This window comes from Pagrus major, chromosome 11 (assembly GCF_040436345.1).
Source record: "Pagrus major chromosome 11, Pma_NU_1.0".
NCBI lineage: Eukaryota > Metazoa > Chordata > Actinopteri > Spariformes > Sparidae > Pagrus > Pagrus major.
In genome coordinates this window covers 23,244,556-23,270,428 of record NC_133225.1, presented here as the reverse complement: position 1 = coordinate 23,270,428, position 25,873 = coordinate 23,244,556, and the positions used below count along the sequence as shown (strand labels likewise).

The following is a 25,873-nucleotide window of genomic DNA, read 5'->3' as shown; positions in this document are numbered from 1 at the left end:
TCATGGTTGTGATAATGAAGGGAATCCAAGAACTCTGATGATGCAGAAACGTTTGCTGTCTCAACTCATCTGCTAATTGTGAGATGCCAAAGCAAAATTGACACAGACGTGACGAATTCATACAGTATTTTAATAGATTAAAGCCAAGGGTATGTTGACAGAGCAACATCTCATATATTTTTCTTTTACATGCATACCCTTAATTAAGATACTAATAATAGAAATTGACAATGACTGGTAAGCATTTTACCACACGTTGCTTTCAATGCCAGGGAGTGTAAGTGCTTTATGTGCCATGTGTTTTGTTGTTAAACTGTATGTCTAAGTGTAATTTATCACTGTATATAATCCTTCGTCCACAGACATGCTGTGTGTAGCATTCATTTGTTTATCAAGGGTGTTCAAGTTAAAACTGTGTACGGTTTGTTTTCAGGAGTCGAATGTCTTGTGACCGGAGGCTTTCCTGCCTCTCCTCCTCCTTTCACCTTCTGCCCCTCAAACATAAGCCCAGTGGTAGCAAACATTACGCAAGCCACTGGCTGCCAATCCCTTGCCAGGAGCACACGGTGTAGTTGAAGGTTTAGCAGGAAAACAAGATCACACGTCGTCGAAGTGCAGGGGGTGGGTTCTGTGTCACTTCAGGTCAAAAAGAAGAGGGGTGGACCATCATAAGGTGGTAACATCCCCATCTCTGATGTGAATGGCTCTCATCGGGAGACACTCAGGAAAGGGGTCCTCTTTAAGGGCAGAGGTTACTCCAGTCTGAAATATCATATAACAGAGGTGTGTCTCTGTTGTTGTTCATGACGGAACTGCAGTTCAAGGCTTGTCTTCTAAGATATCCTGCTGGTGTATGAAGATAAAGCTGTAGATTATTGCTATCTTTCTCAAAGGATGTATGCATCTGCGTCACTTCCCTGTGTTTGATATAAGTTCTCATGAAGTTAATGTATAACTTTCCATTACAGCTGCATGTTTCAGCAACTCACTAACCCAACAGTGGGCCAGTCAGCAGAAATGCATGCTGTGCAGTCAAACATTGTTCAAATTCATACAACCTATTCCCTGGTCTCACATTTTCCTGAAACCCACATAGTCAAGCAGAATTTTGAGAAAATGTGTACAAACTCATGCACAAGACAACAGCAACATCTCTGTTTGATGCAACAGTGCAGCCATAAAAATATTTAGTCTTGGGTTTGAATTTGTCACTCAGTGTAAATATTATAAAGCTTTAATGTAGAGCTGCGACATATTTTCTTGGGCTGGTAGATTTTGTCCACCCCTTATATTGACTCCATGGATCAGGCCTTATGTTGAAACAGCCTAACCAGCAGGATTTCTTTCAAAAACATTCCTGTACTATCTTTTACAAACAGTATGGTACTACAGGCTATATGCATCTGTGCACGTGAATAAGCATTCTTCTGCAAATGTATTCATGAAATGCACGTCTGGCATGTCCACGTAAAACTGTCAAAGACCGAGATGATAAGTGTGTGAGAAGCAGCCTGCCGTCTTACACAGTTAGATTTAGTTGCATACTTTTCTCAAGTATGAAGGTCACAGTGCCCCCAGGCGCTTATTACACCTTTTCTAAGAAACCTTCTCAGTGTAAAGTTCCTAGAAGGAAGCAGCCTCCAGTTAGGAAGAGGCCACTGAAATCAATCCAATATTCAGTATAACTCCTTTAACACAGAAAGAGCTGCCAGGGATTTTGCAACAGCTTTTGTTTTGTTCCAACTTTGTTCCTGTTGTGCCCTTGAAAACCTTTTGCATGCTTTTTTTCTCTCACTTTGCTCTCATTGCATAACCGTGTACAACAAGTGTTCTGAAATAAATCATGTTTTTTAAATTTCTTTGAGTCCTTTCAGATTGGCTAATGTGCCAACTGCAATCTGTTATTAGTTACTCGCACACAGTTGAAATGTTGAGTCATTTCCATGAAGGCTGGGCTGTAGAGTTTGTGTCACGATTTAAATTCTGAGGAACACATAGGTAAGTGTTTACGTGCAATAAATCTTGCACTACTCTTTAGAAACTAGGAAGTGAGGAGGTTTAGGACATGTTGTAACAGCTACAACTTGTTTTTTTAGAGACTGCGGTAATCAGCCTTTGTTGTGACATTGTGCGAAAACCTCAAGGCAAAATGACACAGTAGTGCACAGAGGGACACTTGCACGTTCACAAAAGAAAGGGAAGTTGCTTTTTTCTGTGGATTGCAGTCATCCGGTTAACAACACAGACATGGAAATGTTCTGTTGAGATTCAACGATAAATGACGTAAAAGTCATCACAATACAGATTGAGATAGCCTACATTGTGTTGTACTTTGATTTTATCATCCTATAGTGGAGCATTATGACAGTTACGGCTGCAGATAAAAATTGTTTGCATTGTTTATTAATCTGCTGATTCTTTTTTTAATTAATTGTTTAGCTTGAGTCCTTCAAATAGCTGTTATTTTTTTGTTTCCATGAATGATCCATAACCCACATATTTTCAATTTAGCATCACGCAAGACTGAGAGAGCAGAAAGTTCTTAGAACGGAAAAGCTGGCATAAGCAAATGAAATACCTCTCCTCTCCTCTAGCCCCCCTTTAAATATCACTTGCACCATTTAATGTGTCTGACATCATTTTTGCAGGGGAAAAAAGTATAATCCTTAGAATTGCATCCATTATTCTCCTTTATTAAAAATTCCAAAATATGTTAATTTACAATTATTTTCCATTTCACGTGTTTAACTAAGAGGTCTCCTATTTCACTGTATAGTACATTCTCTGTTTGTGCACTGGAGGCTTCAAGTTTCTGCGTCACACTTGTTGAATATAGAGAGTGGGAGGGATGACACCTGGTTCCCTCGACAAACAGCCGAGGGGCTCTGTGTAACTTCTGTGATGTGCTGGAAGCTGGTCATGTTAACGGACTCCATTTCTAAACTTATGTTAGCAACTGCTGCGCTCTGTTAGAGGTGCGGAAAGAAATCAGCAGTCCAGCAGCGTTAAACAACTTCAGCAAGTCGTCCACAAGCTTGTATAGACATTTTTCATGTCATGTTAGAATCCGTGATATGGCCGATAAAAAGGTGATTAATACATTCAAACAGCTAAAAATGGTTTCATAGAGACCATTTAAGAGTATTGCAGAAAGTATGCGCTAAGTTTATGATACTTGTGTTTTGTTCAGCAAGATAATCTACACAAATCTAACACCACTTTTATGATTTTTGAGCATGAATGCAATCGGCAAAGAAATAAAAAGCTAACTTCAGGCGATAACAATTCCTAACTTATCTCCATGTTTTAGGACTCATTGCTACACCACTCTATTGGACCAGGATTGTCTTTCAGAGTGATGTCACAAATCATGCTCGTAGTCCGGCCTCTTAAAATCAGATTTTCAATGAGCACAGAGAAAAATTACACTTTAAGCAATATAGATGTGAAAACAGCCTTGTAGTATCTAACTGCACATGAACCATTGTGCACAGTGAAGCTCAAACATTCAAGCGCAGCAACAAGAAGAAAAACAACTTTTTAACCAGAGAGGGACTTTACAGCGGACATCCTCTTACTGGAACCTTTGCGGCTCCTCTTCCTAAAATCAAACTATACTTTACATCTCTGCCAGCTACAGCATTCGTGAGGCAAGTGAGTCACACAAACCCTCAAAACCGTTAAGGGTGTGTGCTCGTTCCAACATTTGCTGAGTCACATTATCTCCCAAACCCTTTTCTCTCTACTTGTAAATAATCACACTGTGCCATCAAAACAACAGGCAGACACTGCTGTGTAAACCCTGACTGAGCTGGACAAGCTTAAGTCTGATTGGACGCAGCCTGAAAACCTTCCCTTTGTTCTTGGACTCTTTCCAGTACTTTCTTTAATGTCTTGCAACTGCAGAGGCCTTCAGGGCTGCTCGGTACATTCCAGGAGAGAAAAACACAGAAGAGGGAGGAGAGAGCAAGAGGCGGACACGGCTCGTCTCACACGTAACAGACACAACGCCTGCTGCCAGTACAGTGCAGTGGTAAGAGGAAGTGACTCTGCTGGGAGGAGGTAAAGAGGAGGGACAATCCTGTAAGAGGATCAGGTTTCAGCAGGCAATGAGGTCATTTCAGTGGTTGATGTTATTGGGGCAGATAGTTACATCATGTTGGTTTGTTAAGATTTACATTCAAATGTCAAAATAGTATCTTTTTCTAGCTTGAAGGAAGGAGGGAAACTGTAAACAATATATTTTAGCCATTATATTACAATAGTTTAACTTTACACTAGTACTCACACTTTGAGTATTTCAATTTTATGCTACTTTATACTCCTGCTATACTGTAACTCCACCACTACATTTATCTTACAGCTGCAGTTACTGTTTATGTTTGATAAAACCACACAGCAGTACAAAGAGTTGGCTTCAACTCAACCTGCATGTTTATGTGTCAGTTGAGCTGGGTGATATTAGGGCTGGGCAATATATTGTTATGGTGATATGAGACTACGTATCGTCTTAGATTTTTGATATTGTCATATCGTGATATGGCATAAGTGTTGTCTTTTCCTGGTTTTAAAGGCTATTTAAGGCTCTTATACTTTACCCTTTAGTCAATATATCAGCATTACCTATGAAGTGATTTTGATGAGATGTCAAAAATATTTTCCATTTTCTGCAACTTTATTCTTCTCCTGCACTGCATTTTGGTTGCAAATAATGTACTTTTTACTTCACAACATTTGTTTAATAACTTTAGTTACTAGTTACCTTGCATATGGCATGCTGCATCAGAGCCAAAGTAGTGCAAAGTAGTGCATTTTTAAATTAATTAATTTTCATCTGCAATCAGATAAAAAAAAAAACTTGTATTGCCAGATGACATCTTTACTTTCACAGGTATGACTTCTGGGTACGTAAGTAATATTCAAGCATCAAACAAGATGTGTAAGTAGGATTTTCGGTTTATCACATTGAGTATCTGATATCAAATGGAAGTATCAAAAGTACAAGTAAAAGTAAATTATACATATATTTACATGTATGTATACTGTTTACAGTCCATCGATTATCTGCTTGGTTGATTTTCAGATTCTATTTTCAGCATTTTTCTGATTGTTGTGGTTTTTTTTTACTTGATTGCTGAAAAAACAATGATGCAGCATTCAATCTGCAAAGTAGCTAAAGTTATCAAATAAATGTACTTAGGTGAAAAGTACAATATTTGCCTCCAAAGTGTAGTGAAGTAGGAGTAGAATGTGAAAATGGAAATACTCAAGTAAAGTAGAAGAACATCAAAATTGTGCTTAGTTACGGTATTTGAGTAAATGTACTTTGTTACATTCCATCACTGACAATATATACCACTCTTAGTACATGTAATATGTTAACTTAGTTGCAATTACACTTCAGTTCTTTTACTTGAGTAAAATTGTGAATAATTATTACTAATATAAATCAATCCTGAATACATCTCACACCTCATACTTAATTGCCACAAGTTATCTTGTGTTAGTGTTTGCATAGGAGTGTTTCCTGTGTGCAAGATTGCTGCTCATTATTTACATAATCTGAACCAGTGTGACTGGTAACTTCCTCTAAATCTGACCGACAATGTTGTTCTCAAGCCTATTCATGACTGCTGTTGACCCAATCAAGCAAAGCCGGGTTCATTCAAACAAAAACTCTCTGTTGTCATCACAGTACAGTCTGGCCTGTTTCTTATATAACCAGCTTATAGTCAAATCATTAACCTGAATCAAGTCTAGGAGGGCTCCACTTCCCCCCTCCATCGATATAACTGGGACATTGGGCAGATTGCGTAAGTGATACAAAACATTTACTGTAACATTTCACTGTTTCACCACAGACAGGTTTTGGTGTCTGCTGCCACCCGGTGGACAATTTCACACTTGCTGTACTGAACATGTGCCACCACCCGAGTTTTGTCATGTGAGGTTTGAGTCTCGTGTGACCTTCAGCTGCCAAGAGTATCTGCAATGAACACCTGCGCGTTTGACATCTGAGAACCTGCCTTATGGCCAGAGGCCCAAAGTGTGCAATGACACGGACTTGATAATGTGAGAGTCACCAGCAGGCAATTACTGTATTTAGTTCATTTCCAAATATGTATGTGACTTTTGAATGAACAGTACCAGGTCCCACATTTGTTTAGACGTCTGAAATGGTCTTTAAAAATCAATAAAATCATCCCCAGAAACAAAAAAAAATGTATTTTTCTCATTATTAATTTAACATTTGTCGTAATACTTTATCTGCCGGAAAAAAATACTACATTGACTCTTCAGTTGTGAGTGGGAAAACTGTCTGAACTGTTGACCATTTCTCAGAGAAACCTGGGGGGAAATAAAAAAATCATCAGATCAGGCTACACTGTCCAGTCAGTGCTGATTTAAATATTGATTACGAAATTCAACTTATAATAGAGTAGAGAATATTTTAATGTAACAACATAATGATTTTATAAATGTACAGTAAGAAATCGTACTAATTTTAGATCATTTTAGACAGAAAGACAGAAGCATCCTGGAATGATTGAGATTCAAATAAAATAGAAAAACATCAACACAAACATACACCTCTTAATACTGAGCTCTGATAAAATGTTTTAAAAGGAACAGGAACGCCTCATAAGACAAGGTTCTTGGTTAAAACCTACAATTTGTGGCTAAAATAGATTACAGTACTTAAATATAAAAATAGACTCTTTTCTGAATTTGTTTGTTCTTTAAGTTCTCCGCTGCAGTCTTCTACATGGACGGATGCGTTCGTCCGGCGTGTCGACAGGTCAGTTGTGCTTCCTCAGTGACACATCCGAGAGGTCATCTCCTTCTGCAGACACAAAGCACACATAACAGCGAGTTAGAGTAGCGAAGTACTCCTAAAATGCGACAACACTTGAAGGAGTAAGTAAGTTCAAACAGCCAATAAAAACGGGTCAAAATATCCACACATTTATCTCCATTGAAAACAACAGTTTACTGTCTAAACCTTTGGTCACACAGGCCTTTGTTACAGCACGAGGCAGAGAACTTACTGTATAATCTCTTACAAAAGGGTGGAGAGGTCATTAAAAATCAATTAATAATCAGCACGCAATCAATCACAGTATTACATCAGTTGAGGCTGTGCAGTACTTCAGCCCGACTGAGAATCTTCTCTAGTAAATTAATGATTTCAAGAGAGCCGAAATAAATTACATTATCTAAATTAATAAGAAACCAACATAAATGTGTCTTTATAACGAATGACACTGTAATTATATATACACACACACACACACACACAACAAAAAGGTCCCCAGCCAGGTCCCGGTTTCAAATTAATGATTTTTGCCAGGGCTGCTTACATGCAGATCGCATATGGTGGCAACATCCTGTTTCACAAATGATGGCCACTCGCAAACTGCTAATAAATTTGACTCTTACTTTGATTATCTTAATTTAACATCTTAAAATGATTGCAAGAGGAGTTGATCTCATGTTGCAAATCACTGTTTACATGTTGCAATTTCCGCTGCAATCACGGCCTGCATCTTAAATCCCTACAGTAGTCCTCTAGAGCAAGCCAGGACTTTTCACTAGCAATCACGAAACACTGGAGACATGTGGCTTTTCCGTACACACGTGCATGCTCATCTTGACTCGGCATATCAGCCCAGCGCAGCAGGGTTTGCATTTCCATTATGATAAGGCAATCAGCTTGAAGGTGTGTCTTTAAGTAACGATGTACTTGTCTTGAGTAGTGGTCAAATGAGTGGCTGTAAATACTCCCCATCACCGCATACTGTCAAAGAATAGCCGATAGAAAAGCTCTGCTAATTTGGTTAGAAACACTTTTCATTTCCCATTAATTCTTCACAATAATAGTCCCCAGATATCTTGTTATTTAAATAGGTCCCATTTTTAAGACAAGTTGGTTTTTGAGTTTCATTTCCAACTGGTCAAAAACTGAGATTGTAGGACAGACTGGACAGGACTTTTTTGACGAGTTGGGAAACAGAGCATCAATATTTGTCGAGTTGGAAATGACAATCAAAAATCAACTTTTCCTACAAATAGCACATTTAAAAGCTTTTATTATGAGGCAGCACACCAGGAAATGTGGGGTTTTTCACCAGCAGTTGCTTAACACAACTCCTGTGTATAGCTGAAAGCAAGCACGATGAAACAGTCAAATAAAGCAGATATCTGAAAGTACAAACAGAGACTGCGGAGAAAAAGTAAACTCCAAACCAGAGAGCTTCAGTTAAAAGCAACCAAACTTTACCTTTTACTGACAAACTCTAAACACAGGACCGGTTGACCCAGTACTTTACTCTGTCCAATCTATTTAAGCTTATTGGGGATTCATCATTATTGTCTTACATCAGCACATAAATAACAAGATATAGCAAGGAGAAATGCCCAAGATGTGTTTGAGGTCATTAAGAAACAGTGTCTCTATTTAATAGTTTGTCCTCCGGGGGGTGCTGATGAGTTTATTTTACTTCTGTAAAATGTACAGTTAATACATTATCTTGGTCGCAATTCTTTAAAAATGTAAGTGATTCTTATCAAAAGATTTTAGATTATTCGTCAAATAGCAACATCAGCCTTAAAGATCTAGAATCTGTGAGCTCTACTTTTTTATTTTATTATGTACCTATAACTGCAGTTTAGTAATTTCATGTGCATAAATCTGCTTGAGTTATGCTCATCATATCATAACTTTGTTCATGAGTGACACTGCTAACTTCTTCAGAAAAAGCTGAAAACTCTACTTTAGAAGGTTCAGGAACGAGTGTTTGAAATCCCATTATTTCAAAGCACGTCAAAGCTTTTATTCACATATTTTAGACATAATCTCTAGCTCCGTCTTAGACCTCATCCCCTCTTTGACTCACCAGAGGCTCCAGCTCTTTCTGGTCCGTGAGGTTGAACTCAGTAACAAAGTAATAGAAATGCTTGTAGCAGGTGTTGACGTGAGCCTCGGCCCCCATCTGGCTCACGCGGTCAAAGTGGTGGATGTAGACGTGGACAAACACCCGGAACAGACGAGACAAAATCTTCTTAGCCACCTGCATGAAGGTCTTAGGGAAGGGAGTACCTGAGAGTCAGACAGATAGAGACAGGAAAACGCTACGGTCAATCCACGATGACCTTTGGCTACTTGCTTCACAGAAAGGAACATCTTTGAAATATTGATGTATTTAAAGCAGTTCTCACAGAAGATTTTAACAACATTTTCAATGTGTTTCTTGTCCTCTTTTGTCCCCTGGAGCCCCTCAGGTCAGATACCAGCAAGCTTAAGAACCCAGCTCATGGCACGTCATCCGTGAATGGAAACCAACATGACTTGGTCTGGGGGATAAGCCTCCACTCTAACCAAGTGATTAATTTAGTATGTCGTTTTGCTTTGACTAATTCAATAATATTTCAGGAATCTGTTCCAGAGGACAGACGCGTCAGAGGTCGTTTCTATTCATAGCCGCCTGTACATTGTTTGACCCATTTTTAAATCCACTGCCTTGATGTTTCTGTAGTTAGTCAGATGCCAAGCACAGGGCACGCACACAAGCACTGAGCTGCAGACTGAGATAATAGAAAACCCTGAATGCTACAGGAGATTAACTGATAGTGTTTGCTATGTGCACACTGAAGGTAATCTGACAAATGTGGCCTTGCAGACTGAATTTAAAACATCTTTTGGTTATCTCTTTTTGAAATACAGTGGCTTCAGATTTTAAATGCTTCATCTCATTTTTAAATTTTTACGTGCTAATCATTAAAGTGGCATGTTTTTGGTCTTTTGTGTGACTAGTGCTAAAATGAATGAGTCTATTGAAAGAAAGATTAATCATTAAAAAGCCATTTAATGAGTAAAAATACCACATTTTTGCATGTTACAGCAACATTTTGGCCTGTTTTTTTCCTTTGTTTTATCAAAGTAAGTTTTAGAGTTCCCAAAATCAAAATTACTCAGTAGAGAAATCTGATTAAATAAGCATAACTTTCTGCAGAATAAATATGTTGTTTTCAGCTTTTCTCTCCGCTAGGTGGTTAACGCATTACAGATTCTCAACTGTGAGAGTTTACTGCTTCTGTCCGTTTTATATCACTACTTATCTATATACCAATGGCTTTTAGTAGCAGCTTTTTGTGCAGACAAAATTATATGAACCCACTTAGAGCTCTTGTGATTTGGGATGAGCACTGATCATTATTATCTGAGCCGATAATTAATCGGAATAGCATAACTGACAATAATTTGTGAGGTCAGCAGTCTGTGCTCATTGTCTATGAATGGGTGAAGGCTTGGTGTGCTCACAAGCAGAGTTCACCATCTGATTCAGAGGTATGAAGCAATCCCCGAGATCCTTTACAGTCGGATTTCTTGACAAGTTTTAGAGGACACAAAACCAAAAAGTCTGTGACCTAATCCTGAAGAGCCAAAGTCTTAACATGCCATCTGTAGCCACTCTCAACACTTACCGACGTTGGTGGGGAAGATGTTCTCATTGTTGATTTGTACCTCGATCCAGTCCATGAGCAGGCTCATGTATTTGGGGGCTGACAGCGCTGTCGGCCTCTTGTATTTGTGCTCGTCCTGCCAGCGGTATTCGTACTTGGGCCCACCGGACATGACGGGGCAGGTTTGATCGGTGCAGGAGTCGCTGATGGTGCCGTAGATGAGGTTGATGCGGTTGAAGAAGTCGACCACGTGGACGGCCACCCAGTCGTTGAGGTCCTCGCCGTGGGGCAGCTGCACAGCCTGCTTCAGGTCCAGCCCTGCGTTCAGAGATGCCTGGGCCTTCTTGTGCAGCTCGAAGCGCTGCGTCCCGGGCTCAAACTTGCGCTTGGGCCGGAATGTCCTGTCTTTGTTGAAGACTTGTTTCAGGGCCATGGACATGGTTGCATGTGTCGGCGGCGGGCGACTTGTTTGAATGCTTCTGGTGAATTATTTACCGTTGAAATGGAAGCGGTCAAGAATTGTGTCAAAAACCAGCACAGAGTTGTTGTTATGGATTGTCTTCTGGTATTTGTGGCGACTCAGTCTGTGATCCTGCAGAAAAAGAAAGGGACAGAGTTTGATTAACAGATGTACATTTTCACTGACATGCATAACTTATGTCAAGCCTGATTTTTATGCATTACATTTTACAAAATATTACAGTCTTCACAATTAATTATTCATCAGGTTTTGTTTTTTTATTATATTTGTGAGAAAAGTTGATTTTTGAGTCTCATCCCCAACTCGTCAAAGACTGACACTTTGGGATGGAGGGCGACCTGACCTACAATCCAAATGCTTCAGTATTTGACGAGTTGGACATGAGACTCAAAAATCAACTTTTTTTCTTACAAATAGGACCTTTGATCATCTTTTTGATGTCCAAAAATAAGGAACGCATGTCCATCACAATACCCAAATCAGATTCAGTTTACTATCACAAAACAAGCTGCAAACCCTAACAGTTAAGAAGCCTGAACTAGGTAATATCTTTTATCTATTGATAAATTAATCAGTGAGCAAGTGAGCTTTTCAGCTCTTTTACAAACTCCCACGCTTTTTAAACATAACACATGAGAGTTGATTACACAATAAGAGCATCTGTGTCCCAGTTTTTTGCATTGTCTTGGGCCTGAAGTTGCATTATGTAGTAAAATATGAGCCCCTTGTCCATGTTCTGAGGCAAATATAAAAACTTCATAGTGTTAATGTTGCCATTAAAAAAAGACCTGTCAAGATGAAGCCATAAATGTCTGGTAGAAAAATATAAATACTATAATAATACTGACTCTCACCAGATACAACCATTTTAGTTTATTATTTACTTGACTTGTTTCATCCAGCACTAACTGGTGAGAAAAGTGAGCATGCCTGAGATCACTGTAATCCTCTACATCTCTGTGAAACGACAAGTCTGAACAGTGACAGCAGCAGGAAGGCTTTAAATATGAAACATCGTGTTGAAGTGAACATGAGTCATTTCCTCTTTCAGACACTAATTCCGCCGTGAAACCAAGAATCTGCGGAATGACAATAAAACCAACTCAAACCGTCTGTTACTAATATAACAGGGCGCTGCTGGGTTTCTTTAGACAATATGAATACGACAATGCGCAGTCCGTGTCGTTTTGAGCACACTTTAGAGGATGAAAGCCAGAGATTAAACAGCAGGGCACATGACGACTGGACCAAGTTTATTCGTGACGTGACCGTCGTTAGCTAACTCGGTCCGACTTGTTGCGTTCAGCTAAAAAAAACAAAAAACAGCAAATAACACACGACAAACACGCGTTTTAACACTTAGTCCACATTACGTCTTCCACATTGACCGTGTTAAAACACCCATTATGTCGGACGGTGGATCAAACGGTGACGAAATGGCTCAGTTGAAAGCCACTTTCCCCAACTTACTTGTTCCGCCTTCCTGTTCCGTCAGTTTCCTTCGATCTTTTATCGAAATGTGTCTGTTTCCCGATCGATAGCTTCACGTCAGCAGCATGCACAGACTACATTATGGATACACTGTGCGATACATGTTGAATAATTACTGTTAATTCAATAAACATGTCACTTTAATACAGAAACTAACGTCTGACTCCTCCCTACGAAACGAAAAGTACACCAGTGTCAGGCTGGAGACACTAGCAATGACTTCCGGCCAGAACCCTTCAAAATAATATGCCTCTGCCTTCATACTGTAACCAAACTGAAAATAAGAAATATGATCAAGCACATGTATTAACTATATATTGATACCCATTTATGATAATTAAATATTGTTATTTCAATTGTTTTATTGTTAATAAGCCAGTTATGGCAATTAATTGATTAAAATACTGGCAATATTCATTTTTACTTATATTTTCTTTTACTTTTCTCGGCTGCTTGCTGGCTGTATGTGAAACATTAACACTTGAAAATGTTACTAGACAATAGCAATATTGTATGAAATCCTGGTCTGTGTAGATGATAATAACTACGGCCATCAGAAAATTGTTGTGTAGTTAAATGTACTCCCCTTGACAGACACAAGGCATTTTTCGGTATATAAAGGCATAAAGAATCTCCTCAAAATGTACTGGTGCAATTTTTCAAATCATCTCAAAAGCAGGAAAATAGCACATTTAGCTTTTTTTAACAAAATAATTCAGAGTTTTAGTCTGTTTTTATTATATTTTGTCATGTAAAAGATGATTTAACATTTTTCCTGCTAATACTTCAGTAACAATTTTGAATACAGGTCTTTATCTTGCACTAAGGCTTTTTTCAATTGGGGTATTTATAATTTTTCAAATCAAAACATTTGAGGCTTTAAGTATAACTGCACCTGAGGGAAAGATCCCATGTGTAGGTCAGATTTACTCTGTGAACACTTTGCGCCATTATTTTGAAGACTAATTCCTGAACTTCCGGTGTCGTGTGCCCTTCAGTGGTGCCTGGCAGCTCAGAGGTGCTTCCTCTGATGCAGTCAGTGAATGGCAGGAGGCATTCTGACTAACCACATTTATTTTATAACACAGTCATAATAAACCACAATACACCATGTTTGAATTACTGACAGGACAACAGGAGGAAATATCTGCGATAAATGATTCTAGATAACCAGATCAAATCTATTCACAGCCCTTTCACATAAGTATCTGAACACACATTTAAACTACTAGTTATTTAAACAGATTATTTATTCACTTAGTGCTATACAAAAACATCATGAATGGCTATATTTCTCTCTAGCTTTTTACTTAGGGAGAATGTTTAAAGTAATCTGCCTTGAGATGTTTTGTACTTCCTCTCTAGACAAGATGAAGATGATCCAGATGTACTGTTCTGCACATGTATCCAACTCATGTTTCTAGGATGTTCCCCATATTTTTCTGCTGATTCACAATAAAGGTTTTAAACCAATTGTCTTTGGGGCTTTTCAAACATGTTCGGCATCCAAAAGAAACAAATAGTCCATGTAGTAGGTAGGCCTTTATTATTATGAACCTTTCATAAAGATTCATAACACCAAATGAGTGATCAGTGAATATAAATGAATGAAGCCTTACCTTTAATCCTTGACTTTACAGGAATGATGAAAAACTATCATTAAAGTGTACAGTTTTATTATACTTTATTTGGCATAAAAACAACAATAAAGATTTCATAGGTGATGGCAGATGCAGTGAAAAAACAGGTTGTACATGTACTCCTATTGTACTCCAAAATACCAGAATATGAAATTAATTTGTCATCAATGTAAAGACGTCAACATTTAACATTCAAACCATGACAGACAGACAAGACAGACAGACAGAGGTCCTCCTTACATGGCTGACACACTGAAGTCTAATTTGCAAATGCACATTTATTGTCACTGAGGCCTGTTTAGCTGTATCGCTACTGTAGTCGAAGCTGGTCAGTGTGCACCGTTCATAAAAAGCTCTTTGTTTTGGTTGTTTAATGGCCAGTTGAAAGGATGCTTTGTGCAACACTGGGACAGAATGTGCCTTGTTTCTGTCTACTTGACAGGCTTAGCAGCGGCTGCAGCTCCCTCAGGCTCGGCCTCGTTCGATATGGAGTTATAGTAAGACCTCATGGACTCCTCAACCTTCTTGAAGTCAGGACGCTCCTCATGCCTGGTGAGTGAGGAGAGAGAAGGGGACAGAACAGACATTTCAGAGGTTGTGATTCATGGAAGCAATGCCACAAGATCTTAAGAGACCACAGTGCTGTCTAAGGCTGACAGAATCTCAAATACAACAAAGCCACAGCAGCAGTCAGGCTTTAGACATGGTCATAGTACAGTAACTGCTGCAAAGCTGTTGAGTATGACGTTGTTAGCCAGCTTGTTAAAAAACAAAATTGTGGTGCACTCTTGCCCGAGGTTTTTTATGCTGTTTATTATAATATTTTGTTAAATCAACTTCTTTGCATTGGTTTTGGGTGAATCTGCTTAAATGTGGTCTAAATCATATCTCTCTGGGAGAATTCAGTTTTCAAATCAAGTCCCCAGGTTGATGAAGGTGTCCCACAAGGATATTAGGCCTCACCATAAACATACTGTTGTCACGACATAAAAGTGAAAAGAAAAAAAATTAAGATAAATACATTTAAAATTTCAACAATTCTGTAGTTTTCATAAACATACATTGTAAACATTTATTCCTGCAACTGGGTTGCTTGTATGCCATCAACTCTAACACAAACAGGGCTATCTCCAGGCTATCTCCAGTCTGCTTTTGACAAACTCCAGACATCTTTAATTAATGTAATTATTGTTATAAACTAACAAAGACATAAAGTATGCGTTTTACAAGAGCATTGACCTTTGACGTTTCTACTCCGATTCGTACCCATGAACATGCACAAGTCAGTTTCTTACTTGTACGTCCAGCATTCTTTCATCACTGTATACATTTGCTCTGGACATGCTGCTGGACTCTCCATGCGGTTCCCACCATCAATGAAGCGCATCACCTCTGGTCCTTTCATTTTCTGAACAAAATTAGTGCAGAAAAAGAGCTGTAACTCAATGTGATGCTCAGGATGAATCCTCATAGTGGTTAGAATTTAACAATCAATGTACAACTGATAGATAACATGATGGTGCTCTGCAGAATCAGTTGGTACCTTGTAAGGTTTTCCTCCGTAGGAAAAGGCCTCCCACATGGTGATACCGAAACTCCACACGTCACTTTTACTGGAGAATTTGTGGAACTGTATACATTCTGGAGCGTACCACTTCAGAGGCCATTTACCTGCAGTACGAGCCTGAAAGACACAACAGTCTATCAATGATTCACTACACACTCCATACATGATTATTGATAATTAGAACGAACAAACTATATTTAAAGGGGACGATTTCGAGCAGTGCTAGCGAGCTTTAAGTAGGGGCTGAGGATGATGCGAGATTTTATAATTTAATGTTTCATCTGTGACCAGCTGCTCTATAGCTTGGCGGCTGCAGTTTTTGCCCTTGGAGGATAAATCTGGCATGGAGGTCAAGCGTGTGTGCGTGTGTGTGTGAAGGTGTGCGTTTGTGTCATGCCAAATGGCTAAAAGGGGGAGCTGAAATACAAGTGGAGTGGCATATTGCAAAAAGGCACATAACTTCCAAATGGATTCACAGGCTTGCCAATGATTTTCTGGAAAAGTAGGTCACGAGCCAAAGAACAGCTGATTCACTGTTCATGCAGATTGACTAAAAGGGGGTGTAACTTCTAAACAGACACACACACCATGACCAAACCAGTGTTTGTGAGGTTGTATGTGTGAATGCAAATGCAAATTCACTCTTTTTTTAATGTAACTTTTCCCCCACATTAAAATTATGCGCTCACATTATCTTTGGCTGCATTTTTATCCTGTCAAAACAGGTAAAAACAATTAGCATTGGAATCACTATATGAACCTAATTTTACTTTTGTAAGAAAGAAAAAAACGTAGGTTAATAATTGGCATACTTCTTTTTATTGCTCTTTACACGCATAAGCTCAATATTAATCTGTAAATCTTTAAAGCAAGTGTGCCTAAAACTGTCACCTCCTTTCTTTTTGTGATTGAGGACATGGCCATATTATTTCACTGAATGGATAAGTTCACCCAAAAATTTAAATTTAGTCATATACTGCAGCATTCTACTAAAAAACTGAAGTGGGTGGGAACTTGCTTTAATACTCTTTTTAAAGTTGAAATCTTCACTGCCAGTCTGAAGTGGGGGCAAGAGCTCGACCACAAGTCAAGGGTAGAAATCATGTCTTTTCAAATTCATTTGGGATCTTGGGTCTTACGGACACTTGGAATACCCCGAACGAGCTGCATGGAGCTATTTTCTGTTTTTATTTAGTTTGAGATTGAGTTTGAGGAGAATACTTCAACGATGATTTGCAGTGAAGCTCCAGACATGTCTTGTGGACTGCGAAACTTCAACCTTGCACAAGGTTGAGCTGATAAAGACTGAATTTTCCTTTTTGGGTGAAATAATCCTTTAATACTGATGTTAGTTCATATATGTCACATGTGCAAGTGTATGATTGACAGAGGTGGTTGGGGCTGCCATGGAAAAATAATCCCTTTCCCTTATATATATATATATATATTTATGTATACACACATGCGTTTTCTTGGAATCAAGGATTCCTGGGACTTTCTGACACCTACAGTCCCTGCAGATGTAGGACAGTAGACCAGTAAATTGAGTAAATCAATTGAGTTTACTTTAGTTCGCACAGAGCAGGTGACACCTCTGGGTTTGTATTTGTTCAGGGGGAGATGCGTAATTCTCAGCAGAGCAATCAACTTAAGATACACTATCTATTTGTGTCTGCTGCAATGCTGATAATCTACATTTGTGTCATGTGTCTTGTGTCACGTGTGTGTACCTTGTAATAGTTGTCATCTGCTCCCAGGGCCTTGGAGAGCCCAAAGTCACTGATTTTGGCAAACGATTTGTTGACCAGCAGGACGTTACGAGCTGCTAAGTCTCTGTGCACAAAATTCTTCTCCTCCAGGTACTTCATTCCCATCGACACCTGGTGCATCAGGTTGACAATGTTGTCTACACTTACAGTATCCCTGTGGGGACAAAAATACTGATCATCATGAAAATAAGAGGATGGTGAGGATTATGTTTTGCTCCCTTCTAGAAATGTAGTTTTTTCCTAATCCAAATCAAGGGTCTGAGCATAGAGTAGTGTTGTGAACCTTAGGACCCAACTTAGATCGCAGAGATAAGATGAGACACTTTTCTATGTCTGCTTTTCTATTTCTTCTGCTGCTCACCTGATTAAATGAAAGTTATAATAATAATGTCTGCCAGTATGTAATGCTGCTGACACTGTAGTGATCTTTTAACCAGTCTGTACTTAAAATAAAATCCACTGACTATGATCATATTGTCATTTAAATGAAAGGAAGTGAAATCAAATTAAACATTTATTTGTCTTTGAGGTAGATACAGAACAAAATGGCCCTTTCGCAGATATATTGATAGTAATGTGTCTGAACTGAACTCACTTATTGCTGGAGAGGAATTTGTTGAGCGGTCCGGCCGAGGCCATCTCCATGACCAGCATCAGGCTGTCAGCGTTGCACAGACCCAACATGCGAACGATGTAGCGGTTGTCCAGCTGGTGCATGATCTCTGCCTCCCTCATCATCTCTTCCTTCACCAGCTTCTCATTTTCACTCTTCAGCACTTTGATGGCCACATCGACGTGGCCCCTGGAAGAGAAAAGTGTTTCGGATGAACATCTGACCGTTAGAGGAAGGCATCTGACATCTACAATTTTCATTTTATAATGTTTCCTCACGATTCAGTCTTGAGCGTTCCTTTCTTGACGCAGCCAAAGTTACCAGAGCCGAGCTCCACTTCATCCATCAGCAGCTGATTCCTCTGAATGTTAAACTTCCTCACTTCATTCGGGTTGTGGTACGGGCTTTCAGCTTCACATTCTGGAAGCACAGTGGTAACCGGCCTCGAGACCATGCCAAAAGCTGAAAAGAGAAGGTACAAACCCCATGGGGTAAAAATATCAATTCTGTATGTATGTTTTTATATCCGCTGTGCATGTTGTTTGACAGCTGGAAGGATACTCAGTCTATACAGTACTTTTACACTGTTGTTTTGTACTTTTAAATTCCACTGCATTTATTTGATAATTTTAGTTACTAGTTACTAGTTACTTTGCAGATTGCTGCATCAGAGCCAAAGTGGCCTATTTTTACATTTTAAAAAAAGCTAAATATTGGATCTGATAAATAGTCGACCCACAGTTTACAGCAGTGTAGTAAAAAGTACCCAAAAGTTATACTTGTACAAGTCACCTGTACAAGTACGACTATGAAAAAGTCTCCAAGTATCTGATATCAAATGTATTCAAGTACTGAAAAGTAATTTTCGGGCAATACTTAAGTATAAAAAGATCAAGTGAAAGCCACTTATACATCATTTATATTTACATGTATCTGAATATACTGTACACTATGGGTCAACTGATTATAGGCCTGGCTGATTATCGTAAATGATATTCAGCATTTTGTACAAAATTGTACTTAATGGTACACTATGCAACTTTCTTACACAGACAGAGCTCTTGATACATGAAAAAACAGTTTGCAAGAGCTATCATGATCTTTAGATGCACTTTAAAGCCATATGCTTACATTGGTATTTGTTAACATGAGAGCAAAACAGGCTTGTATTTTGAGTTATGGTGGGGTGAGAAGAAGAACAGCATTGCCCATCTAGAAGTCCTACAGTGTATAGAATATATGACAACATACCAGCATTGTACTGAATAAAGTTCAACACACACAACAAACGCCAATATGGGTCATAATAAGCTCCTTTTGCTGTCGAACTGTGCGCTCATTTTTCTGATGAGGACAGGCTGAAAAAGTGACATATGCATCTTTACAGGTACTTGAGTATATGTACTCTGCTAAATTGCATCACTGCTTTACATAAGTAATATCTTACTTGGTAATTACTTTACTTTTACTCAAGTATGACTTTTGGGTACTTTTTACACACTTTTGCTGTGGCATGTAGTGTTGGTTCATACTTAGATAAAGATAAAATAAATATCTGGTTGTACTTCATGTGACTGACCTGTTGGTGGCGGTGTGTATCCATTTGCGCCGGGCCGTCTCTGAAAGTGTCACATTAAAATGAATCTCAGAGAGAGAAAACTATGCTGACTGAAACGGTGGCGTATGTAGTGAATACTCACATTTGCAGGAAGACTGGGTTCTGCAAGATTACAAGGCACATCAGAGTTATCAACACTTTCAGCAGTAGATGTAATGATTAATAACAAGGCTGAATGATGCAAAAAACTCACAGACATGACCTAGAAACGTTTGCAGCAATTGTATAATGGTGTTATGATTGAAAAAGGAAAAAAAGATGTTCAGTACTTTCTTCAGCTTTGCCGTTAACACACGCCTCCCCGAGAACAGTCACCAGGCCGTCAGGTTTCATCTTCAGGTACTCAACCAGCTGATTGAGATAACATTCAGTGTTCATTTAGAGAAAACCCATCAACTGCAACACACTTACTAGATAGTGAAACAGGTGTGATGAGGAACCTACCTGCCAAATTGTGTCGAACTTGGTTCCCTCTGGCATGGAGTACTTCCCTGATTTGTCTTGGATAATCTGATAGTGGTACACTGTTTTCCCATACATCATGGACAGAGCAAAAGTACCCGTCTCCTTTCTGTCTCTCACCCTGAGACACAAAAACAACAGTGTTGTTTTAAAACCAACTCTGGTTTGTCAGAGGGTGGATGACAGAAAAAGCAGAAATGTTTCTTGTAATGCGGTTGTTTTATTACATTTTTTAAAATATTTAATTTAGAGCTGCAACAATTAACCTATTAGTTGTCAACTATTGACATTCAATTCAATTGTTTGAGTATTTTTTAGGAATAAACATCAAAATTCTTTGATAAAAGCTTCTTACATGTGAATATTATCAGGCGTCTTTAATCCTGTATGACAGTAAACGGAATATCTTTGTATTGTGGACAAAAGAAGACATCCGGGGACGTGAAACCCTTATTGACCTTATTCACCATTTTCTGACATTTTATTGACCAAGCAGAAAAGAAATAATCGTCAATGAAGATAATCTTTAATTGCATCCTTTTTTTTATCCTATTATGAAGTGTTTTGGGATTGTGAGCACTGTGATTCGGCACTTTAAATAAAATGTATTGATTGCTTGATTGTGAAACTTACAGGAACTTGCCGTCTGGTTGCACTCCAGAGTAAAGTCGCCTCTCACCTTCCGTTCGGGGGATGTTACCATGATACCAGGGCATCTTTTCGTGGGCCGTAGTGGCAATCAGTTTCTCCAGCTGACCAGCTTGACTGATGACGGCCTGCTCCATGGCTTCTCCCTGAACAGAAAAAACAACAGGGATGAACACATTTAGACCACGATATATACAAATTCATTCAGTTTCATTTGAATGATGTTCAAGTTTGTGGGTCACAAGCCAAAAAAGTTCAGAGGGTCAGACCTTGAACTGAGACGCAAAGTTTGTATGTTTTTTGGGGTGACCACAAAGACACTTGACTTGAAGGTTCAATTTGCAAAATCGGCTGAAGATTCTGACTTCCTCTGTGTCTTTTGCGTATTTTTCGGGTTTAAGGCTAGAGGGTCCTCGATGGCGATCCTCGCTTTCTCAGATTCAGGAAATGTGTTTCTTTTATCTTTAAGTGTGTCGGACTGGTACTCCAGCTGCTGTTTTTAATTGTAATTTTATCTCTTTGGGCCTCAAACAGTTGAGACGTTTCAAGATAAATGTTTCTTAACAACTCCTGGATATCTGAGAAAAATGTTGGAAGCAAATGTTAAATCTTCATCTATGTGTTGTATTTTTATGGCTTATTACATCTGTTTGATGTTATTTCCTGTATAAATTACTATATCTGTCAAATAATGAAGTGGTAAAATAAAAAGTACATTATTCCTTCTGAGATGTAGCAGAGACATAAAATAACATAAAATCGATGTACTCAAGTAAAATACAAGTACTTCAAAATTTACTTAAAGGTCCAATTTGTATGAATTTCCAACTCCTCAAATATCCCCAAGAGTCAGTATTGGAGTTGGGAATGAGACACAAAAATCCACTTTCTTACAAATTGGAGCTTTTCAGTACAGTACAGTTCCTAAGTAAATCTAATTAGTTACATTTCATCACTTAAATCAACCCTTTAATGATTAAATGCATTCTTGCATTTACATATTTGATTTTAGTACAGCTTGTTTTAACTCCTTAAATTGAGGAACTCATTTTGGAGACTGTAAACTGAAAAAGCTCAACAGTCTCAGCAGAGCCTCACCTCCAGGTTCCAGGTCTGCCTCACGTACTCCCTCAGCATTTTGTCTCTCAGTTTGTCGAACACGCCGGGTCGTATTGGCATATCCGGGGAGCGCATGCAGGGTTTCCTGAGGGTGCACACCAGCCCATCAGGGTCTTGGCTGTAAAACTCGCAGAGCTCTGCTGGCCCACAGTGAGGCTTCCCTCCTACGATGCAGTAAGTCCCGTTGAGCTGCTTCTCTATGGAGTAATGGTGAAACTCCAGGTTCCACACGACAGACAGAACGTAGCCGCCAAGACTGCGGATGCACTGCCGCAACAAGAAGAGCCCGTCGGCCATTCCAGCCAGCTTCAGGTGCTGCTCGGCATCGGAGCGACTGATGCTGCCGTAGAAAAAAGGCAGCTCAGCCGCTGGGTCCTGTGACATGGTGAAAAACCTGGGAGAGACGAGCTGGACTTTGGATTGGAGTCCTGGATGTAGATGGTGGGAAAGAACTAGAGAGACAGAAAGGGATTTAAGTAATAACTGCATTTAAAAATGGCTGAAAGATTTTAGGTTTCATAGTCCACGGTGTGATGACTATCAGAAATGGAGATCCAGTCTGTGACCTCTGACCTTTCAGTCTTTCAGCCTCAACCTTCCTGCTCAATCAATCTTAATGTCTCATTCGCTAAATTACAAAAATTTGTGAAAATACAGCTTAAAAAAGAACAAGAAAAAGAACGAAAACACTTAATATTGAAAACCTCACCTCCTCTTCTTATCTTCTACGTTACGCCGAGATGAATTATAAAGTTCACAGTGTTTTTTCAGGGGCTGTCAGCTCTACACAGACGAGCTGTAAGGTGCCATATGTCTGGATGAGATATTTCACAAGAAGCACCCACACCTTGAGACTGCATCAAGCTTGCAGATTAACAAACTGGTGACAGAAGCCACAACAGGAAGCTGCCGTCCGCCCTCACAGCCTCCATTCTCCAGCATGTTGCTCTTCCGTTGAGCAGGTGCTTTTTGGTTCTAGATCATTCCCTCTGCTTTAGAAACTCAAGTTTGTAAGTTTTCCTTCGTGGCAGGAAAAGTTTTTTGCTGAGGGAATTGACCTCACTACGTTGTTAAAACAACATCTATATGAACAATGTGTCTGTTCTGTCTGAATCTGACAGAAGGCTTTAGTCAAGATGTCTGAGCTGGAGTGAAGACAGAGAGATAAGATCACACAGTCAGCATGGAACAGTTTACGTGACAGCAGGCGGAAAAAAAGGTCTGTTGGAGTTCAGACTGAATCTAACTGATCAGAATATGTCAACACAACAACAACTGAATATGCAGAAGTGCTTTTAGTAAGATTGATTTATTTTTTTATGTATTTTCTGGCCTTTTCATGGCTTTATTGATAGGACAGCATTGAGAGGTGACAGGAAACATGACGAGAGAGAGGGAGGATGACATGCAGCAAGGGGCCACAGTACATGTACATGGGACGCCTGCTCTACCAACTGAGCTACTGGGGCGCCCAGGAAGATTTTATAATACTCATATCAAAGTGCAGAGGAATGAGAGGAAAAAATGTAATGTGAGAGATTAGCCAGGTTCTTGAGTTTTAGAGCTTGAATATCAACAATCAGGTAGAAAATACAGTTTTGTACCAAAGTGTGTTGGAAACATCAACAGCCTGACATTTTAATACAAGAGCCAAATAAATTGTACATCTCACCTAACAAATCACAGAGAAAAAAAAGTGTGAAAACCTCAGCTTCCTGGCTACACTTGTGTGTTGCTGCCCACATCCACAGTGGACAACTGAGCAGAAACATGTAGTTGCCACAACACCTGAGACTCCACTGTGGCCTGACCCCCTTTTCACCACAACAAAGACCTCCAGACCCTGCAGTGTGGACGAGTATACCTCACACACCTAAAGACGAGCTGTTATACGACATTACAACCATACATGAGAACTGCACCTGAACCTGTTTGTCTGGTGTTCTCCTTCAGTATAGGTCAATTTAGGTGAGACTAAGTGTACTTTGCTTTATTTCTCTACAGTGTGTGATAAAGCTCAGCTCAAACTGTAGTTTAAAGAATTACTAAGAAATAAATAATATTTCGAGATAAGAAATATTAAGAAATAAATTGTACATCAGTAAATCATCAGCAAACACAAGCATTAGCAACTAAATGTACTTTAAGTGTGACAAGTCCACAAGACCAAGCTGCAGCTTCTCAAATGGGAGTTTGCTCTTTCCTGTTTTATATGATTGAAAACTAAATATCTCTCGGTTTCAGACCAAACCAGTTTCAGCTCTGCGAAACTGTGTTTGATCCTTCAATTATTGTCTGACATTTTATAGACTAAACAATTAAGTGATTATTTGAAAAAACAGATTAATAATAATAAGTTAAGATAATATAAAGAGATGTGTGTCTTTAACTCTGTTTCCATTGCTGTTTTTTTCTTTTTTTAACTTCCCCGTTAACACTAAGTAACATAAATAGGACAGTTGAGATAATCTAATTAATTCTAATCTTCTAATCTAATCTATTCAAAATGTATTGCCACCTTCTGTGATACTACTTGAACAGACTTAAACTGAAAGAGAAAGTGAATTTAATTACAAACCAACAAACCCTTCTAACACGCCATGACAAGAAAATTAGCCACGCTGCTGTAATTTATGACACGACCAAACCAACCAAAATATTGACATTTTTCCAACAAGACATAAAAACTTTCGTTAAGGACAGCAGCCAGTCTTTCCTCAGCTCATGTTCTTTTCAAAATATGATTTTTATGGCTTTTCTACTATACTTGAACATAATGGACCACAAAAGCCAAAATGGAAAGAAATGAGGTGACAGATGAGTCAGTTCCTGAGACAGCTCTGAACACACAATGTTGCGTAGTAGCTTATCTTTGATAACGAGTCTGGGAGTATTTTCATCAAAAGATACTTTAAAAGACAGAAACTAGCTCAATGAAATGTACAAACCCTTGATTGCACATGAAAACATACTTTTGTAAATGAGGTGTTGCAAAGTAAGCAGATAGTGACCTAGTGAGCAGTGGAAAAAGTCCTATGAGTCACCGTGTTTTCAACAAGCGGAGGAATACATAAGTGACACATGCCAAAATCTACAGGCCAAGAGCTTGTTTTCTACAGAGAAGAGAGGGTGAGTTTGTTCTGGCATGATTCAGGTCCTCTGAGACCCCTCAAGCACAAAGTAAATGTAATTAAATACAAAGCAAAAACCTGATCGTGTTTGTCATCTGGTCAGACTTTAAGATTTTTGGGGGAGGGACTGTTCCAGGGCAATCAATCTTGATGTCAGTGATTTGTCAAGCATGAAGAACTAAAAAAACTCAAACTAAACACAAGAGGTAATGCAGTTTACCAAGAAAAATAGTTACCAATAAAGTATGAAAATTACTCAATTTCCAGTAAAAGTTCAGCATTCACAATAGTAAGCAAAATAACTAGAAGCAAGTAGCAGCTAAAAGATAGGTGACTTCAAGTATAACAAGATCTAAGTAACTAAAGCCGTGCTTGGTTTAGGTTACCAACAATACTTGGTTGGGTTTAGGTTACCAGAATATTTTGTTGGGTTACAAGAATACTTGTTTAGGTTTTAGCGATGTTAACCATGTTCACCATCCTGCAGGGGATCAGCATGTTAGCATGCTGATATTTGTTAGTTAGCACTTAACACAACTAGCGTACAGCTGATGAGATCTCAGTTTGGCAGTTGTTTGGTCAAAAACAATAAAATATCGGTCAAAGCGAATTATTACTTGCTAATGGTGCAAGAGGTAATTACTCAAAGGGAAAGTTACAGCAGTAATTATAGTGATAGTTTAAAAAATCAGGGCCCCCATATTCATCAGGATGAATCCTTCGGGGACCACAAATGTCTGTGTATGTTCAAAATGTAATGCCAATCCATCTAATCGTTGTAGAGATACTTCACACGGACAACATTTGTCCAGCTGTATAATTACACAAATGTTACACAATTTACTAAATATTACAAAGAATATGACATCA

General features: G+C 38.9%; 2 protein-coding genes and 1 long non-coding RNA gene across 3 annotated transcripts; 1 reads left to right on the top strand and 2 right to left on the bottom strand.

Moving 5' to 3' along the window:
* The first annotated feature begins 1,952 nt into the window (after window positions 1–1,952).
* Window positions 1,953–6,222, top strand: LOC141004903 (uncharacterized). The gene is made up of 2 exons (XR_012179837.1): window positions 1,953–1,998; window positions 3,907–6,222. It is a non-coding gene; the product is annotated as an uncharacterized lncRNA (long non-coding RNA).
* A 213-nt stretch (window positions 6,223–6,435) lies between these two features.
* mob3a (MOB kinase activator 3A) lies at window positions 6,436–12,653 on the bottom strand. Its single transcript, XM_073476603.1, has 4 exons — window positions 12,416–12,653; window positions 10,486–11,056; window positions 8,898–9,100; window positions 6,436–6,844 (listed from the first exon to the last, which is right to left on the bottom strand). Exons 2-4 carry the CDS (start codon window positions 10,901–10,903, stop codon window positions 6,815–6,817), a joined length of 651 nt encoding a protein of 216 aa, XP_073332704.1. The 5' UTR covers window positions 10,904–11,056; window positions 12,416–12,653; the 3' UTR covers window positions 6,436–6,814.
* A 1,442-nt stretch (window positions 12,654–14,095) lies between these two features.
* zap70 (zeta chain of T cell receptor associated protein kinase 70) lies at window positions 14,096–22,814 on the bottom strand. The gene is made up of 13 exons (XM_073476572.1): window positions 22,582–22,814; window positions 21,852–22,324; window positions 20,739–20,899; window positions 20,088–20,226; window positions 19,913–19,994; window positions 19,726–19,745; window positions 19,605–19,644; window positions 18,304–18,487; window positions 18,008–18,214; window positions 17,374–17,566; window positions 15,620–15,760; window positions 15,372–15,484; window positions 14,096–14,625 (listed from the first exon to the last, which is right to left on the bottom strand). The coding sequence occupies exons 2-13, from the start codon at window positions 22,254–22,256 to the stop codon at window positions 14,508–14,510; spliced, it is 1,803 nt and encodes a 600-aa protein (XP_073332673.1). The 5' UTR covers window positions 22,257–22,324; window positions 22,582–22,814; the 3' UTR covers window positions 14,096–14,507.
* Window positions 22,815–25,873: the final 3,059 nt, after the last annotated feature.

Bases quoted from the DNA above. Each gene is read 5' to 3' on its own strand.
- mob3a (XM_073476603.1), bottom strand. From the start codon at position 10,903: ATGTCCATGGCCCTGAAACAAGTCTTCAACAAAGACAGGACATTCCGG. The intron at 9,101-10,485 runs GTAAGTGTTGAG...TCTGACTCTCAG, and splicing joins CATCTTCCCCACCAACGTCG to GTACTCCCTTCCCTAAGACC. The intron at 6,845-8,897 runs GTGAGTCAAAGA...TTGTGTCTGCAG, and splicing joins AGAAAGAGCTGGAGCCTCTG to AAGGAGATGACCTCTCGGAT.
- zap70 (XM_073476572.1), bottom strand. From the start codon at position 22,256: ATGTCACAGGACCCAGCGGCTGAGCTGCCTTTTTTCTACGGCAGCATC. The intron at 19,645-19,725 runs GTGAGTATTCAC...TGACACTTTCAG, and splicing joins AACCCAGTCTTCCTGCAAAT to AGACGGCCCGGCGCAAATGG. The intron at 15,485-15,619 runs GTACCAACTGAT...AATTTTGTTCAG, and splicing joins ACGGAGGAAAACCTTACAAG to AAAATGAAAGGACCAGAGGT.